Source organism: Elgaria multicarinata, chromosome 3, assembly GCF_023053635.1.
Source record: "Elgaria multicarinata webbii isolate HBS135686 ecotype San Diego chromosome 3, rElgMul1.1.pri, whole genome shotgun sequence".
NCBI lineage: Eukaryota > Metazoa > Chordata > Lepidosauria > Squamata > Anguidae > Elgaria > Elgaria multicarinata.
In genome coordinates, this window is record NC_086173.1 from 12,985,072 (window position 1) to 13,003,306 (window position 18,235).

At 41.8% G+C, this 18,235-nt stretch overlaps 1 protein-coding gene across 2 annotated transcripts in view; it reads right to left on the reverse strand.

The window, feature by feature from the left end:
- The window catches only part of TYK2 (tyrosine kinase 2), a 57,694-nt gene extending 43,856 nt beyond the window's left edge, over window positions 1–13,838 (reverse strand). For both annotated transcript variants that reach the window (XR_010025166.1, XM_063119310.1), the window contains exons 1-2: window positions 13,636–13,838; window positions 10,650–10,773 (exon numbers count right to left, since the gene is read on the reverse strand). Coding sequence is in view for 1 of the 2 variants with exons in the window: in XM_063119310.1 (XP_062975380.1) it covers window positions 10,650–10,773; window positions 13,636–13,819 (308 nt within the window). In the remaining variant the exon portion in view is untranslated. The remainder of the gene's footprint in view (window positions 1–10,649; window positions 10,774–13,635) is intronic.
- Between the last annotated feature and the right edge of the window lie 4,397 nt (window positions 13,839–18,235).

The following is an 18,235-nucleotide window of genomic DNA, read 5'->3' on the forward strand; positions in this document are numbered from 1 at the left end:
AAGTAACTGGAAAAAAATAAACACAAATCATACCTATTTCCTAGATGAACAAGCATATCTCAAGTTATAATTGCAAAAAGAAAAAAGGAGATGTAGGGCATAGTATAGCATAGCTTAGCAATTGCAGAATCACTGTCAGAAAAGAGGATTGAGAACCCAGTGATAGCATATATGCATGAGAGGGACAAGGCCTGAGCCATTGGTGGGAAAAATAGAAGTGGACTCATGGGATCTATTCAGGCCATATAGTATGAGAGCAATTCTAAATGTGGTAGAAGACATCATCACTCAACTGAAGGATTTTCTATGGGTTATTTATTTATTTATTGCATTTATATACCGCCCCATAGCCAAAGCTCTCTAACTTTTACAAAAGTTAAAAACAGTAAACCTTAAAACAAATATACAAAGTTTGAAAACATAAAAAGCATAAAAACACAGTATCCTTATAAAAACAGCTATTCTGGGGTCTGTTAAAATCAAACAAACTCAGCATATGTTGTTACCAGGATATACTGGTGAGAACAAGGGTATATTTCTGATAGCTAAGTCTGCTAGATAGATAAGTCGGAGGGTTCTAACAAAGTCCTGTTAGAACCCTCCGAATCTCACTGGTCTAGGGCAATGGTGCAAAAAGTAACCTCAATAGGGCTATCCCCTTTTTTCCTGCTATCTCTGGACTTGGACAGCGCTAAACAGATCACCAAACAGGGACTACTGGATATAGACCACCAAGAGCTCCGGGGAACTGCCTGGGGACCATGTTCCCCCCAATCATTGGGTCTCCCAGTCCCTTCTTGCAAAGATGGAATGCCATACCTGGGTTGGTTAACCATTCCCAAATACAGGAAGGCATTCACCCTAGCAAGATTTAACGTCCTCCCCTCCAAGTTGCTGGAGGGCAGATATAAGAAAATTCCATCCAAAAACAGATACTGCCCATGTAATAACATCGAGGTGGAATCCATTCTGCATGTGCTCTTCCATTGCAATTTTTACCCACAGGCAAGGAAAGACCTATTATGTCCTATTATGCAACGTCTCACTGGACGATCCCCTGAGTCACTCCTGATTAGTCTACTTCAGGGCTCCAGTAAATCTACCACTGAGCAGGTGGCCAAATTCCTGAATTTGGCCATCCGCACCAGATCTCTTATGGATGCTGATTGCGCTTAAATCCACAGATTAGCAATTTTATTATCTATATATCCCTCCCTTTTTCACTGTGCTAGGCCCCAATAACCCAATTCTGTTCCCTTTTCAGAAACCAACAAATAACAATCTAGTATCTTTAGTGGTTTTGTAACACTCCCTATTTTTTATCCCTACTTTGTACTGTTTTATATAATGGTGTATCTTCTTGTTTTATATTGGTCTGTTGACTGTAAATAAAGAACTACAATACAATACGATAAGTCTGCTAAACACAGAATTGCACTGGTAGGCCTTCCCACAACAGATGTGGTTGCAAAGATTGTCAGCAATAATGTGGAAACAATTTAGCCCCACCTCATCTTGCCCTACAGGGCCAGTGTTGATGTATGAGAAGAAGATTTGGAGGGGAGGGGAGAGAAGTAAAAAATGAAGCCACAGTTTTATCAGATTTTAGCTAGCATCTTAGTACTTGGTCAGGTGGGTAATTTCCCCCTCCCCACTGCCTATTCTACTGGACCAAGTTCTAAGTTGAGACCAAGCACACTCTTCCAACACTATAAATGCAAAGTACGCTTTCTGATTTGTCTGTACATGCCTTGTGGTCATTTAGAGCACCTTACTTTGAAATATATTCTTTTACAAAGAAAATCTGGTGCTTACATTTTAGCACCAGTTTCTGCACAAAAAGGAAACGGTCTTTTGGTCCAAAGCCACTTTTTCTATATAATTAGAAACTAACATGCAGTAAGTACTCATTAGCACCTCATTATCAGCAGACAATGCCAAGCATCTCCATCTTGAGGAATGTATAGCAAGGCAATAAGACTTTTTGGTTAGGAGGCAGCAGTATCTTCCCTGAGAGCTGCTCAGTTGTAGCTTCTATGGCCAAGATGAGTTAAGGATGCTAAACAATCAATCAAGTGCACCATTATAGGCTTGCTTGCTGACTCCAGGCCTTGATCTTCTAACAACATGGGAAGCCCCTGCTGTGGACAAGCTATTCAATCATTCATCTAATCATACTATCCACAGCATTTAAAATATTATGGATCCTTACAACCCTACCCTCACCTCATGTTAAAGCAGCAGGTACTAATTAGCTTTATTTGAAAGCAGTGGCATAAGAGAGTGTCACCCAAACCAATTCAAGAAGAAAGAAAATGAGTATTTATTTATTTATTTATTTATTTAAGGAATTTATACACTGGCCTTCATCAAAATGATCCCTGGGCAGTGACGGAATAGAACTGATTAATCACTCAGGAATACTGATGTGTTTTTAAGCTAAACAAGCTTCTGGTCAGGGAAAATATGACCGAAAGAAAGCTTCTGCTCAAAAGCATGGCTATATAGCTCCTGCAAAAGCTGATCTTGCGCTAATATTAAAGCAGTAAGTTCTGGTTATCTCTGTTTAACACATAAACTAAACCAACAGCTCACACCATCTTCAATAAGGCACTAACCTGGAGCAGGTTTTCTCCATCATCATGATAATCACCCTACCCACTTCCTTCTCAGATCACAGCTGCACACGTGGAGAAAGTTTCTGAAGAATCTATGACACTTTGAACTCAGAGGGATTTACTTCTGAGTAAATATGTTTAGGGTTGCAATCTTAAGTATCAGAAGAGAAGTGTACCCTGCTGACATCTTCACTGTACTAATACTTCTCTGAAAATGTCCTCAACATACCTGATATTTATGAAAATTAAGTTTTGGGCATGTTAAAATAAGGCCAGGTTGAGATAGCACTCTCTCTCTCTCCCGTCAAATACCACAGCTTTGCTTTGGTACAGCAGGCAGGATTCTATTTTTGTATCTGTATAATGCTTTCTGGCAGAAGCAGCCAGCTCTGTCAAAATGTGTGGCCAAACCACACTGACCAAGACACACATGCATGTAACCTGAGGTAGAAAGTCTGCTGAGAAGCAAAGTGCAAACTACTTAGTTTTAACACGAAGAACATTTGGCACAATTATTAAAGCAATGCATTATGGCCTGAGCCACTGAAAACGATCATTTTATTTAAAAGATCATTGTTCTACACAGAATTCAAAGTGGGATTCATCAATACTGACTGCAAAGTACATATCCAGTCCTTCTAGAACAAGAGAAAGTTATTAATTATGAATGTAAAAGTACTGCATTCATACCGTGCCTTGCCAATCAAAATGCTCAAAGCAGTTAACTCTCTCAATATAATATAATACAAATTGTGTTTATGCTAATAACAATACCCTAGCCATTTGGCTATATTACGGGCAATAAAGCAAACCCCACCTCAATCTACTGGAACTTATACAAAAAACATTATCAATGTTTTCTTGAATAAAACCATTTTACACTGCTTCCAGAAAGCCTCCAGGGCTATGCTTAGGTAGGTTTCCCTGGGCAAATAAGGCAAACATGGTACAGTGTATTCCCAGACCTAAAAGGGGCAGATTGCAATACCCACTATTAATAAAAGCTGAATTGCAGCAACTAAAACATCCATATCAGCAGCAAGTATTATCCAATTCAACGGATTTCAACTTCCATAGTTCATTCTGAATACACAGGACTCGGAGATCCTTTTCTGTGCCCCTAGGGATGCAATTCAGTGAACCTTCTCCTTCCAAAAACTATTCTACAGACCCATCACCATCACTAAAAAGCCCCTCTCTCCTTGCCAAAGTTGCCCTAACATCATCATCATCATCATCATTACATTTATATACCGCCCCACAGCCAAAGCTCTCTGGGCGGTTTATAAAATTCTCTGGGAGGTTTACAATGACAGGGCATCCAATACAGATTTTAACTGGTGGAGTGGGGCTGTATCTCCAATGAGCTTGAAAACATATTGATGACACTCATTGCCAAAATCTGATTGTCTTTACCAAGTGGCTTCACCTAAATATTAAACATAGGTGACAGGATTGACCCTAGTGGAACCACTCACAACAGGGGTTGACCTCGCCTCAGTGATTACAACTCTGAGTGCATCCCCCACAAAAAGCTTGGGAAACACTCAAAAGCAAGCCCAGGAACTCACCACCAGATATCTTTGAAGCGAGATATTATGAGCCACATTGTATCAAGATATTATGAGACATAGATTGTCCACCACAGCAACCACTGCCATTCGGACTATAATAAGGTTGGAAACTTGATTGAAAAAGGTCAAGGAAGAATTCTTCAACCAGTTGTACCTAGAGTTGCCTTGCTACCTGCTCAACAATGGTTTTTAAGGAGAGATCTAACCATTGCTTTGTTGAAATGGGATATCCAATATGACATCAACAATACCCAAGCTCAGCCTAGCCAATCTTAACTAGCCAGAAAATGCTTACATTCAAGCTACACATGGTGGCCCTCACAATTTGCCTTGTTCACATCTTCAAGATAATATACGAAAAGTGATCCAAGCACCTGTAACAAGAAAAGGACTCTAGTACCTCTGGGCTCAGAATCTATGTAACAGCAACATCCAAGTCACACCAGATCTGAATTATTTTATCAGCAAAGAACCAAGACAAATCACCACAGCAGGCATTAGATTGCACAGACTTTCAGCATGTTACTCCATTTATCCCCCACAAATAGCTCTCTTATAATTCAACTGATGCAATGCTGGCACAGAGAAAAAAATGTTTACCACCTCCAAATACCCACACCACTTCTTAATCTTGCAAACTAACTTTATAGCATGCTTCACCATATTAGCATGCATCTTCAGTCACTTGTGCTCCAGCTCTCTCTACATGCTTCATGGTGTGCAGCACCTGACCCTCCAAAACCAGGAGAGTGTGCAGGGGTTGTCAATTGCTCTCAACGACCATTCATCTGACTCTCCAATAAAGGCCTTGACAGAGCTGCCTTTGTTTTGTAGCATAATTCAGAACATTCCAGAATCTATAAATCTCCAGTCCAAGGGCAAGACTATCATAATGACATCCATCCCTGGGAAAATTCTGGAGCAGATTATAAAGAAGTCAATCTGTAAACACCTTGAAATCAATGCGGTGATCACTAGAAGCCAACATGGATTTGTCAGGAACAAGTCCTGTCAGACAAATTTGATTTCATTTTTTGATAAGGTAACCTCCCTTGTGGACCGTGGGAATGCTGTGGACGTCATATATCTTGACTTCAGCAAAGCTTTTGACAAAGTGCCCCATGATATTCTGATTAACAAACTAGCTAAAATGGGCTAGATGGAACAACTATTAGGTGGATTCACAGTTGGCTACAGAATTGGACTCAAAGAGTACTTATCAATGGAACCTTCTCAAACTGGGGAGAGGCAACGAGTGGGGTACCGCAGGGCTCAGTCCTGGGCCCAGTGCTCTTCAACATTTTTATTAATGATTTGGACAAGGAGGTGCAGGGAATGCTGATCAAATTTGCAGATGACACAAAATTGGGTGGGATAGCTAATACCCTGGAAGACAGAAACAAACTTCAAAGGGATCTTGATAGGCTGGAGTGCTGGGCTGGAAACAACAGGATGGAATTTAATAGGGATAAATGCCAAGTTCTACATTTAGGAAATAGAAACCAAAGGCACAGTTACAAGATGGGGGATACTTGGCTCAGCAATACTACAAACCAGAAGGATCTTGGAATTGTTGTAGATCGCAAGCTGAATATGAGCCAACAGTGCGATATGGCTGCAAGAAAGGCAAATGCTATTTTGGGCTGCATTAATAGAAGTATAGCTTCCAAATCACGTGAGGTACTGGTTCCTCTCTATTCGGCCCTGGTTAGGCCTCATCTAGAGTACTGCATCCAGTTCTGGGCTCCACAATTCAAGAAGGATGCAGACAAGCTGGAGCGTGTTCAGAGGAGGGCAACCAGGATGATCAGGGGTCTGGAAACAAAGCCCTGTGAAGAGAGACTGAAAGAACTGGGCATGTTTAGCCTGGAGAAGAGAAGATTGAGGGGAGGCATGATAGCACTCTTCAAATACTTAAAAGGTTGTCACACAGAGGAGGGCCAGGATCTCTTCTCGATCCTCCCAGAGTGCAGGACTCGGAATAACGGGCTCAAGTTAAAGGAAGCCAGATTCCAGCTGTACATCAGGAAAAACGTCCTGACTATTAGAGCAGTATGACAATGGAATCAGTTCCCTAGGGAGGTTGTGGGCTCTCCCACACTAGAGGCATTCAAGATGAAGCTGGACAACCATCTGTCAGGAATGCTTTAGGATGGGTTCCTGCATTGAGCAGGGGGTTGGACTCGATGGCCTTGTAGGCCCCTTCCAACTCTGCTATTCTATGATTCTATGATTCTATGATAATGGCCCAGACCTGCAGAGGTGTTCTGTTATTTCCACTCGTACCTTAATGAGTTAATGTTCTGACCATGATAAGGGTCTGACGGCAAAGGCTCCAATCCAATGTACTGGCCAGAACATTGGCCAGTACTAAACTTATCTGAATTGCACCTTTATCACTTGGGTGAAAAGTGCTTGGAGGAAATTCACTTCACTCAGCTCCCCATACCTGAGGATATAATGACGCACTCTCTCAAGATGAAATGGCCAAATCAAGAGCCCCAAACCCCATTAAATTAAGCTTATTTCCTTGACTTAAAGTTCAGATCAATCACTGCATGGCATAACCAAAGCAGAAGTTATCATAGAGTTGGAAGGGGCCAAAAATGCCATCGACTCCAACCCCCTGCTCAGTGCAGGAATCCACCCTACAGCATACTTGACAGATGGTTGTCCAGCTGCCTCTTGAAGGCCTTGAGTGTTGAAGAGCCCACAGCCTCCCAAGGTAACTGGTTCCATTGTCGTACTGCTCTAACAGTCAGGAAGTTTTTCCTGATGTCCAGCCGGAATCTGACTTCCTGTAACTTGAGTCCGTTATTCCGCGTCCTGCACTCTGGGATGATCGAGAAGATCATCCAAGTCGAAAAGGTTAATGAAGCAAAATAAGCTTTCAAGTCTTTTACCCATTAAAGCCTCACTTGTTTGCTTATCCGTCCCTCTAATTAAGGTAAAGTTGACCGTAGAAAACAAAACAAAACAAAAAGCATATCCATAAGGCTCCAGATCAGGATCAGTAGCATTCAGACTACTCATTAGATGCCATCAGCAGCGCAACATCCCTCGCCTCCTTTAGAGAGCAGTTCACTCTCTCCTTACAATGGCCCCCAATGGGTCAATGGTAGTCTAAAGTGGAGGTCTACTTTCTGCAACTTTATCACTGGGACTACATCCACGCTCCTGAATTCTATAAATCAGTAGTTTCACCACCACCTACTGAATGATAAAAAGTTCTTAATACCTCTGAATTATTAATTCATATGAAAATTATTTCCTTCAGTTTAAGTGTGTTACTGAGTTAAAGTTGCCAATCTCCAACTGCCCAATGCTCCCTAAAGGACTTACTTAAGGCATCAAGACAGTATAAAAATGCAATAAATAAATATTAGAATGCCGCCCTCCTCAAATTGGCTCTGATGTTCATTCATCATTGGTGCCTCACTCCTCTCAAAACTTCATCACATACACAAGACAACTTCACCATATTGCTAGGGGAAGGGGTGCAAATGTATTTTGTTTATTTAAACTATTTGTATATCATTTGATATCCTAAGATATCTAAGCAGTATAAGCAAAATATATAATATAAAAACAATATAAAATAATAAACACATTATCAACATTACAACAGAAACAACAAACAGATTAGTGTCATTGTGAATTACAAGTCAGGCAAAGCCTGAATAATCAGATGCGTCTTCAAGAAGCATTTAAAGCTTGTCAGTTTCTGCCTCCTGAACCATGTGCGGGAGAGCATTCCAGAGGGTGGGTTCCCCTACCGAGAAGGCCCACTTACATGCCATTACTTGGCAACACATTGGTAGTCATGGAATGATCAGTAAGGGCTCCTCAAAGTTATCAGGGATTGATTTGGTAAAGATAGGGGAAGGCGGTCAGCTAGGTATCCTGAATTGTTTAGGATTAAGGATCCTTAAACTGTATGTGATGGAACTGTGAATTAATATCCAAATTTTATTTATTTATTTACAATATTTGTATACCGCTCCATATCTGAAACAGATTCCAGAGCAGTGAACATAAGAATTTTAAAAAAAGATACAAAAATTAACACACCATTGTTATACTAAGAAAAACATAGAATGCCCCCCAAAAAACTTGGCTGTCAGTCAAGGAATGCTTCCTGGAATAAGGCTGTTTTCAGGAGGCTCCGGAAACAATACAGTGTTGGCACCTGCCTGAAGCCCAGAGGCAGGGAGTTCCACAGAAAGCGGGCCACCATTCTGAAGGCTCTTCTCTTTGTGGACTCCAATCGGGCCACAGATTTTGATACTAGATTTGTCCTGTTATTTTATTAGAGTCCAGATAAGCAGCCAACCTTGAACTCAGAATATCATCACTGGCTGGACATTTCCCTGATTAACTATGAAGGGCTTACTTCAAACAAGTCTTATAGTATCACTTATCATAGCTGCTTATATGGAAATTGTTGGCCAATGGAAATCTGTGGGTGTGCCTATCTTGACTGCTTGGTATCAGCATATCTGTGAATCTCTGCTAATTAAAAAAAAAATAAAGTACTAGATGAGATAGTCTAGAGAAAGGCTTCCCCAACCAGGGCCCCTCCTGATGTTATAAACGTCAACTCCCATCAGCTCCTATCAGCATGGCCAACAGTCAGGAATTGTGCAAGGCCTCAGGTTGGGGGTCTTTGTTAAACCAGAACTCTTTTATATAAAATAATACTTGCTCATTTCTGTTATAAATGGAGAACCTTGTTACCGTATTTCTTCGATTCTAAGATGCACTTTCCCCCCTAAATTAACAGCTCTAAAAATGGACTGTGCCTTAGAATCGATGGCGTCTTAGAATTGAAGAAATACGGTATTGTCCTTTGTTTTAGTACGTCCCGTCACCGATTTGGATGGCTCAAAAGCGGGTTGGATAAATCCTCTGAGGAGAAGGCTATCCAAAGCTATTTAGTCCTGGTGGTTAAGTTCCTCTGCAGGGGCGTTGCTTTTCCTTCCTGGAAACCTGCTGCTGCTTTAACCTCTGAGCTCCAATGAGGGTTAACGACTAAATCCGCCCCCCTATATGAGGGTTTGGGGGGGGGCGGCACTTAGGAGGACCTTTTGCCTGAGGCGGCGCAGAACTCACTCCGAGCCAATAAAGGAAACGGAGCCATTCGCGTCTTCCCCGCCCCTTCTCCCTCCCTTCTTAGGCGCGAAACCAAACTCTGGCGTTTCCCGCCCTGGATGCAGCGGGGAGCGGCTGGAGGCCTTTCGGGGCTCGTCTCCCCCTCTGTGCTCAGGACCCCCGAACCTTTCAGGCTGCCCCTCGGCCGGCCCCCTCCTGCCCGCAGCTCCTTCCTGCCGCCACCCTGGGCTCAGCGGGGAGGAAGCAGGAGGGTGGCAGAAGGGCTCTTGCTTCGTCCTGCGTTTGCGCAGGGAGGGCGGTGGGGCTTTGCTTTGCAGCAGAAACAAAGCTCCGGGATGGAGGGCAGACACAGACAGGAAATTCAGGCAGCTTTTGACAGGAAACAACCTACCGTATTTCTTTGATTCTAAGACGCCCTTTTCCCCCCAAATTAACATCTCTAAAAATGGGGTGCGCCTTAGAATCGATGGCATCTTAGAATCGAAGAAATACGGTATGTGACTTTTTTTGCAATGTAATTTTAAAACACACACATAATTACTATATAGACCAGTGGTAGGCAATCTTTTGGGGCCAAGGAACACATTTGGCAATTTTAGAAACTGTCCTGGGCACCACCACAAAATGGCTGCTATGGGAGGCATGGGCAAAGAATCTGCCCAAAAGCCTAGGTACAAAGCAGGGGTGGGATCCGAGCCCCATCGTACTAGACAACTCATTTGAAGCCACTGTTTTCAATGCCAACAGAAACGTATTTCACAGAAGGCAAACTTTTTAATTCACCCCACCCCACCCTAACCAATTGACTCTCTCTGCTCAAGCCCACCACCCAACAGGTGCTCTCTTGCTCTTATGCTTACACACCATCAATCCTCTATCCATTCACACACACATGTATTTATCATACACGCATGTCCTTCCCTTCTACTCATCAATGCAATCACATGAAAAACCACACTTTTTCAGAATCCCTCCAAAATCCCATGCAAACTTTCTCCCTCCCCATCACCTCTCACACACATGCAACTCCCATCTATTCAGGCATACAAGCACATAACCCTCCACAACCCCCAAGGTTGCTCCCTGCTGGCTCCCCCAAGCTCTTGTGGCTTAATTCTCCTCTTCCTGAACACCCCCTTAGCTTACTACTGCCTTTTCTACCCACCCAACCCACTCTCCCTAGCCCCTCAGTGCTCTCTTTAGCCCCACAACTTATCAGATAGAAGGGACCCCATCTACAAGTATCCATCTGAATTGTCAACAAATATTCTGCAGTGAGTTTGTAACCTCAACGGTGCAGGAAGCACAGGTGGAACACATATGGAGAGCCAAGGGATGTTCTTACCTCATCCGAAACTGCAGGGTCAACTTGATGCCATTATCGACTTCAAACACATGATTGGGAGGCAACCATAGTTTGGCCTGTGGATCATAGAGTGCAAATAAACTGTAGCAGATGGGTGTAATCCCTGTGGAAAACAAGAAGATTATGAGAAATGTAGAAAAACAGCATTTGTCATATTGGGCACAGCTTAATAAGTAGACATTTCCTAAAAACGTAAGAAGTGTCCTGCTGGATCAGATCAAAGGCCTATCTAGTCCAGTATTCTTTTTCTCACAGTGGTCAACCAGATACCTATGGTAAGCCCTGAAGTACAACACGAGAGCACTAACCGCCTCCTACTGTTTTTCTCACAGCAACTGGTATTCAGAGGCATGCTACCTTGGAGGTAACATCTAGCCATCATGACTAGTAGCCATTGATAGCCTTATCCTCCATGAATTGTTCTAATCTCTTTTTAAAGCCATCCGCATTGGTGGCCATCCCCACACCCTATGGAAATGAATATCCTATTTTAACTATGCACAGTGTGAGTTATTATTTTCTTTTGCCAATCCTGAATCTCCCACCTTTTGCTTCATTGGCTGACCCCAGTTATGACAGGAAAAACACATCTCCCTATCCACTTTCTCCATTCCATTTATACAACTCTGTCATAGCCCCCCACCCTTACTTGCCTTTTTCCTGAATTCACTTTTTTTTACAGTTCCAACGCACTTGGTTGACATTTTCACTGAATTGTCCACCATGAACTCAAAATTAATTTCCTGGTCAGTTACTGCTAGCTCAGCCCCATCCAGAATATATGTGAAGTTTAGATTTTTAGCCCCAATATGCACCACTATACTTACACTTACACTAATCTAGGGATGTATGGATTTTGTTAAATCTGTTCTGTCTTAGTTTTTCAGATTGTCAGATGCCTTTCTGATAGCTATGTGCTACCTCCAGTATCAGAGGCAGTAAGCTTAAATATACCAGTTGCTGGGGAACTCGGGTGGGAAGCTGCTATTGTATTCGTGTCCTGCCTGTGGGTTCCTGGTCAACAGCTGGTTGGCTACTGTGTGAACAGATTGCTGGACTAGATGGACCCTTGGCTTGATCTAGCAGGGCTCTTCTTATGTTCTGAAGTAAATACTTTTGTTAGGGTTAGCAATTTAACATTTGAGTTCTTAAGAACCTTTGAGGAGATACTATCTGGTCACAGTGATTTGTTAATTTAGAGTTTGTCAATAAGATCTAGAACGTCATCTATTATCACTGCTTTCAATTCCTCACTCTTTCCTGAAAATGTCAATTCAGGCACAGGTATCTGTCTTACATCTTCTGCAATGAAAACAGATACAAATAAGTCATTCAGCTCCTCTTCAATTTCCTTCTCCTCCTTTAGCATTCCTTTAACTCCACTGTCCTTCAATAGTTCAACTGCCTACTTAGCTGGTTTCCAGCATCTGATTCATTTAAAGTTTTTAAAATTGTTGGTCTTGATATTCTTAGCTATATGCTTCTCGAAGTCTTTATTATTATTATTATTATTATTATTATTATTATTTACATTTCTATACCGCCCCATATCCAAAGCTCTCTGGGCAGCTTACATAAGTTTAAAACAATTAAAAACAATATACAAAATTTAAAACCACAAAAACATGGAACAGACACATGAATCCCATGTCATCTGCCTGCATTTCTTTCGCCAAATTTTGTGTTCCTTTGTGTTTTCCTTTTGTGGGCAACATTTCCATTTAGTGAAGGAAGCCTTATTTTCTCTAATAGTGTCCTTGACACTGTTTAATAATCATGCTCTTGAACTTAATGGTACCTTTCCTGACCTGTGATACACATTCTACCTAAATTTCTATTATTGCAGTTTTGAATAACTCTCAAACATGCCAGAGAGATTTGGTCCTCTTGACTTCAGTTTCCTTTTGAGAAGTTTTGTAACTAGTTTTCTAAAACAGATTATTTAAGAAAATTATCTGAATTTAGGGATGGGCCAGCAATCAGTATAAATGTGTTTAAATATTCCATGAAACCAAGAAAGCACCTTTGTAAGTGCCAACATATTCCCTTTATTGCATCCTGATGTCATCTAATGGTATAAACAAGTGTGAGGGTTTCTTTCCCACACCCAAACTCTCTCTCCAATGGTTAGGGAGCATTACACACACAAATATCTCCCTCCTTGTTTTTAGGGGCAAACACCTCCTGCTCTAAATCTCTTATTGAAGAGGTTACACACACACACACACACACACACTTCCTCGGTTAAATTAGAATGGAAAGAAAAAAGCAAGCACTGGCCAATAAAATTCCAGGCTTTCCCCTTTGCTTTAGAAAAGACACACAAATAGCCATCTAGTTCCCCATCCATGGGATTTACATCCATAGTCAAACCTATCTTTGGCTAGTGCTACAGAACTCAAACAGAATTTGTGGAAATAGCAAAATAGGAATTCCAGAAGTTAGAATAACAGCTTGGCCTAGGGAAGTTGGACTCCGTGAACAGAGACAATCTCTTGAAACCTGTTTCCCTAGATCAGAGGTGGGGAATCTCTTTCAGTCCAAGGGCCAAATTCAATTTCAGAGAACTTCTCAAGGGCACTGCTAAAAATACAAAACAACAACAACAACAACAATAATAATACAAAAAGTACCAGTATAAAAGCACTTACTGTCAATAACTAAGCCTTATTTCAACATTTTGGAATGAGGGAAAAGTGTACAAATGTCAAGAAACCAACAAACGTATTGGTGGTTGGGGAAAGGAGTGCATGGTCAGCTTGGAAACCCCAGAGAACTGGACTGGGACTCCAGTAGGGCTGGATTTGATCCCTGGACCTGAAGTTCCCCACCCCTGTCCTAGATGATGAACAGGAATATTTGGATTGTGCAAGGTTGTTGTTTTTTATTTATTGTTTAACAGCAGGAACGTACATGTTTCCACAAACAGATATCTAAACAATCTTGAACCATATAGGTTGCTTACCAATCTTCTGTGCAATATCAATGCAGATCTCTTCAGCACAAAGAGTCCCCTGCATGTAAGTCTGGTACTGTTCCTCTTCCTCACCCTTCCAGTGGAGATATACCCTCAGCCCTCCAGCAGGTGAAAAACGGCACCCCTCCATGTCTGATTCACTGTGTTTCACTGCACAATGGCAAAGAGGCATTGTGCCAATGTTTCCAAGTCCCTAGCTGGAACAAAGACCTCATTAAGAAAATCTAAAAATATATATAATCAGGACTAAAACATCATCTTTAGCAACACATACACACATGAAATCACACAAAGAGGGTCAGGATTTACAGTTTAGTTAGTAGAAGAAAGGGAACTCAAGGCCAGGGGCCCATACATTTTCACTAAGCTTGCTAATCAGCCACTACCTCAAGTAGCTGGGGAATTTACAGGGGAGGAGCAATGGGTGGGATAGATTCAGAATCCTTTCTCCTCTATGATAACACAATGTTATTCCCCAGCAAAAGATACAGCTTGGCACAATTTTGAAAAGCTGGTAGTGACCCTTCCAGAAATAGATGAATTTACACAGAATAATTAGAATCCAAGAACTAGTGTGGATGTCAAACATCATCTGGTCCAACCCCCCACAATGCCTTAAACCAGCTTTCCCCATTTTGGTGTCCTTCAGATGTGTTGAACTACATTTCCCATTATCCCCAGCCATTCCTAAGAGAAGCCATTCCTGAGAGAGGAACAGCTACTGTTCAACAACAACAACCAGCCTCAAAGAAAGATGTTCCTATACAGAGGCAGAGTAACATGGTCAAAACTGGAAAATATTTTCCCAACAATAGCTCTATAGCTTCCAGATCTAGTCTTACATAACTTCAACCGAGGTTTTGATAACTGATTAGAAACACAGAGACCTTGGTTTCCAGTTGAGCTACCAACGTGTGGCCACGTTTGGACCAGCTCCCTTGGGATGGTTTTTTAAGCCTTTAAAGAATTCCCCATGGTGATTGCCTGAAGGATCATGACAGAAACCTTTCCCATCCGTTGGTCGGGTTTGGAACCCGTTTTTGGAACTGTTGAGATGGCAACTGGGAAACCAGGTTGTTACTGTAGTGAGTAGCATTTTGACTGTACATTATCCTGGAGCTTTCTGACCATCAATCAGCTTTAAATACTTTGGAAGTGTGTAACCATTAAGCTTTTCACCATAAGATTTCCCTGAATAAAAGAAGTCTTGCTGATTGAGTGTCCCAAGTCAATTTGCTAGCACATGTGAATGCTGGAGGCAATGGGAATCCACAAGACAGTTAACTAGTCATACAAAGCCACACTTTCTTTCTCTAGGTACTAAAATGTTTCTTCATACCAAAGCCAATAGAAATCATAGCTAAGTAGATGCAGCAAACATTAGTTCAAACATCCATTCAAGAAAGAATCACTTTTCTTTCAATAAGTACAGACCAATGGATGATAATAGGACCCAGGTATTCTTGGCAGCTATACTAGGCAGCAGTAAAACCCAGTCTGCGAACACAGCTTCTTGCTAACCCTTTGTTTATATGTGACAGGAGGGAAGAGCAGAATTCTGTTCATCCACCCAGTTCCTTGCAAAAAGATCTCAGTTGTGTTGCTTCTGCAAATAGGATGTTGATATATTTAAGAATTCACAATCATTTGGAAAGCACCTCCCTACCACGTAAAGTTACAGTAAAGGTGTTAGAGGAATCCATTTACAAATCATGCAAGACACACTACTTGACCAAAGGTTAGGACTTCTTGGCTTTTCCCCTCCTCAAGCATTCCTACTGTTGCCATGAAACAGCACTAACTAACTAACTGAATTGATCTACACACATAATACTCATTCTAAAATCTAGGTTTATTTCCCTGAATTTGCAAAGTTTTATTCCAATTTTTCCCCCCAAAATAAGTGTCTGGGGATGAGGACTCCAGCTCATGGTAAATTTGAAAACTATGTGTGTCAACAGACTTTCAGAGGCAAATGAGCAGGCACATAGGCCAGCAAAAGGGTAGAACAATCCTAGGTTACAACACCTTCCATCTCTGGGAGCTGCACCTTTCAAATATGTGTTTCACCTTCACAGAAACTAGAGGCAGGATTTCAGGGGAACACATACACAATCATTCCATAAATGGAAACACATTTGTTTTAAAAGATATCAGATTGTCAGAACTCCACAAGAAACACTAACTTTATTTCTATGCAGCTTCCTATGACCCTTACCCATACCAAGTTTTCTGAGTAGCAAGTGTCTGCATTATCTAGTAAATAATCACCCATCTTCAATGTGAGTCCCAATTCCCAATGACAATTTGTGAATGAAGCATGAAGAGAGATGCCACATCTATTCTTCCCTTAAAGGGTCCGGAAGCCAAGAACTGACATGTGTAATTTCTATGGAACTTCTTATCCTGTGTAAAAAGCACAGTTTAATTTATCTTATCTATCTGTATGTGTGTGGTGTAGTAGTTACAATGGGCTAAGAATGGGGAGACCTGGGTTCAAAACCCAGGTCAGCCATGAAGGTCATTTGAGTTAGTCAGTCTTTCAGCCTAACCTACATCACAGGGTAATTAGAAGGATAAAATGGGGACAGAAGCAAGATACACTGCCTTGAACTCCTTGGAAAAGGCAGGATATATAATTAATGATAATAACTGTTGGTTAGGCTGAATGTGATTTGCTTAGCGTAATAACAATGAACTTCTCATAGCCAAGTCTCTGATATTAAAGCCGCCACACTTTCCATTGCAGCACATCAACACCAAGTGATACATCATGTGCAAATTGCTTAATTGGAGAGAAACAGATGCATGTTTCATATTACAGAAAATTACAAGTGTGTTTGTAATTATTATCCATGCCTGACATTACAAGTTATGAAGCAAGGTCTGAATTTCTTCAACAAGGACAGACAAGACTTAGCTACGAAGCACAGATCACAATCAACATCTCCCCATCTGCTCTACTAAACAACATGTGGCTAATCACTTGGGATAATATTTAAACAAAAAGATTAAGAGCCAGACTGCCCTCCTTATTGACTCAGATAAATAGCTGATCTGTAGCCTGTGGGCAAATCAAGCTCTATTTACTCTTTGGGGAAGGGAAGAAGTGTAAAACAAGAAGTTCTTTCAGTCTGAACAAGCATGGACAGAACAAACAGGAATCCATCCTATGGCTTACTGCTAAGGAAAGCAAACACAACAAAATGTTCTCCACCATCTTGTTTCTGGCACACAGTTTAGAAGCTGAACTTCAGCAAATCCCTAATTCTGTAACTGACCTTGTGTGCTTGAAAATGGGTGTGGGGAGAGATAGGAGAGAGAGGGACAGCTGCTTTTTCTCTTGATTTCTTTCCAGCCAAATGCAGGAGAACTTGCTTGCCCTTTAGGGATAGTTTTCAACCTATGTATATTAGTAATTGGCAACAGGCAGCTTAAGGGTGGTCTGGACATACAGCTGCTAACCTGTTCTTTCTATTTTCTCCCTATTGAGCTGTTCTTAAGATACTGAGAAAGAGCCAAGAGAGCATATGAGAGGAACTCTCCTCCTTGCCCTTAGGAAGGGAGACCATGGCTAAGGCATATCAGGAATCGGAAAGGGCTAATGCTTGCTTTGGAAAAGGAAAATATCAGAGTGGCTGAGTTCAGACGACACGCTAATATAGAAATGATTGATTAGCGGTTTATTAGTGTGTCGCTCTAACTCAGCCAGTAAGTCTGAAATACAGGTCCTCTCTAAGAGGCATGGGCATTGTGCAGTCCTCCAGATGCTGTTGGACTCCAGCTCCCATCAACTCTGACCACTGGCCATGCTGGCTGGGACTGAGAGAATCTGCAGTCCAGCAACATCTGGAGGGCTACAGGTTGCCCATCTCCGCTCTAAAGCATACCCAGCTTTTAGTATCTATTCCCACCCATGAAAGATGGGAGGGAAGCTAGAGGTCAGGAAAAAGAGGGTAGAGTGCAGATCAGTTGCCTGTTGACAGGTCACTTGCTGGGGTGGGGAAGCAGGAACACTTTAGCCTTCCAATTGCTAACTACAAGGGTGAAGTTGGTTCCTAGTTCATTATTTAAAACAGAGCTGCATGAACAGCCTGCACAAAGAACAAAAGTTCATATGTGCCTGCACCCCAAAACAAGCTTTGTTGTACCCACATCTCCAGGAGAATATCCTTCATGAGAAGATCCTAGCATCGCATGTAGCCCAATGCTTCATTTCGCACAAAATGTTGTCAAACATGTTGCCCCATAATGATAGCAGAAGCTATAAGACGCAATGCTATGGTGTCCTATAAAGGATGTTCTCTTGAGAGTGTGCATCTATGGTTTGGTGGGTTCTATAGCTTAGCATGGGGTGCACATCCCAGTTCCTTATTCGTTTCCACATATATTGGCAATTAGCATGTGCCCAGAGTGCTTGACAGCGAGCATCATCACAAAGGGGAAAATCGCATTTGCTTACCATCACTTCTTATCCCTCATTACTTTCTCTTTTGAAAGAGGAAGTAAACTTGCACGTGGCCCATTCAGTGGGCCGTTTTGATCCTGCTGCTTCTCCTGCATACAGCAGGAGATAGTGGCAACTTCC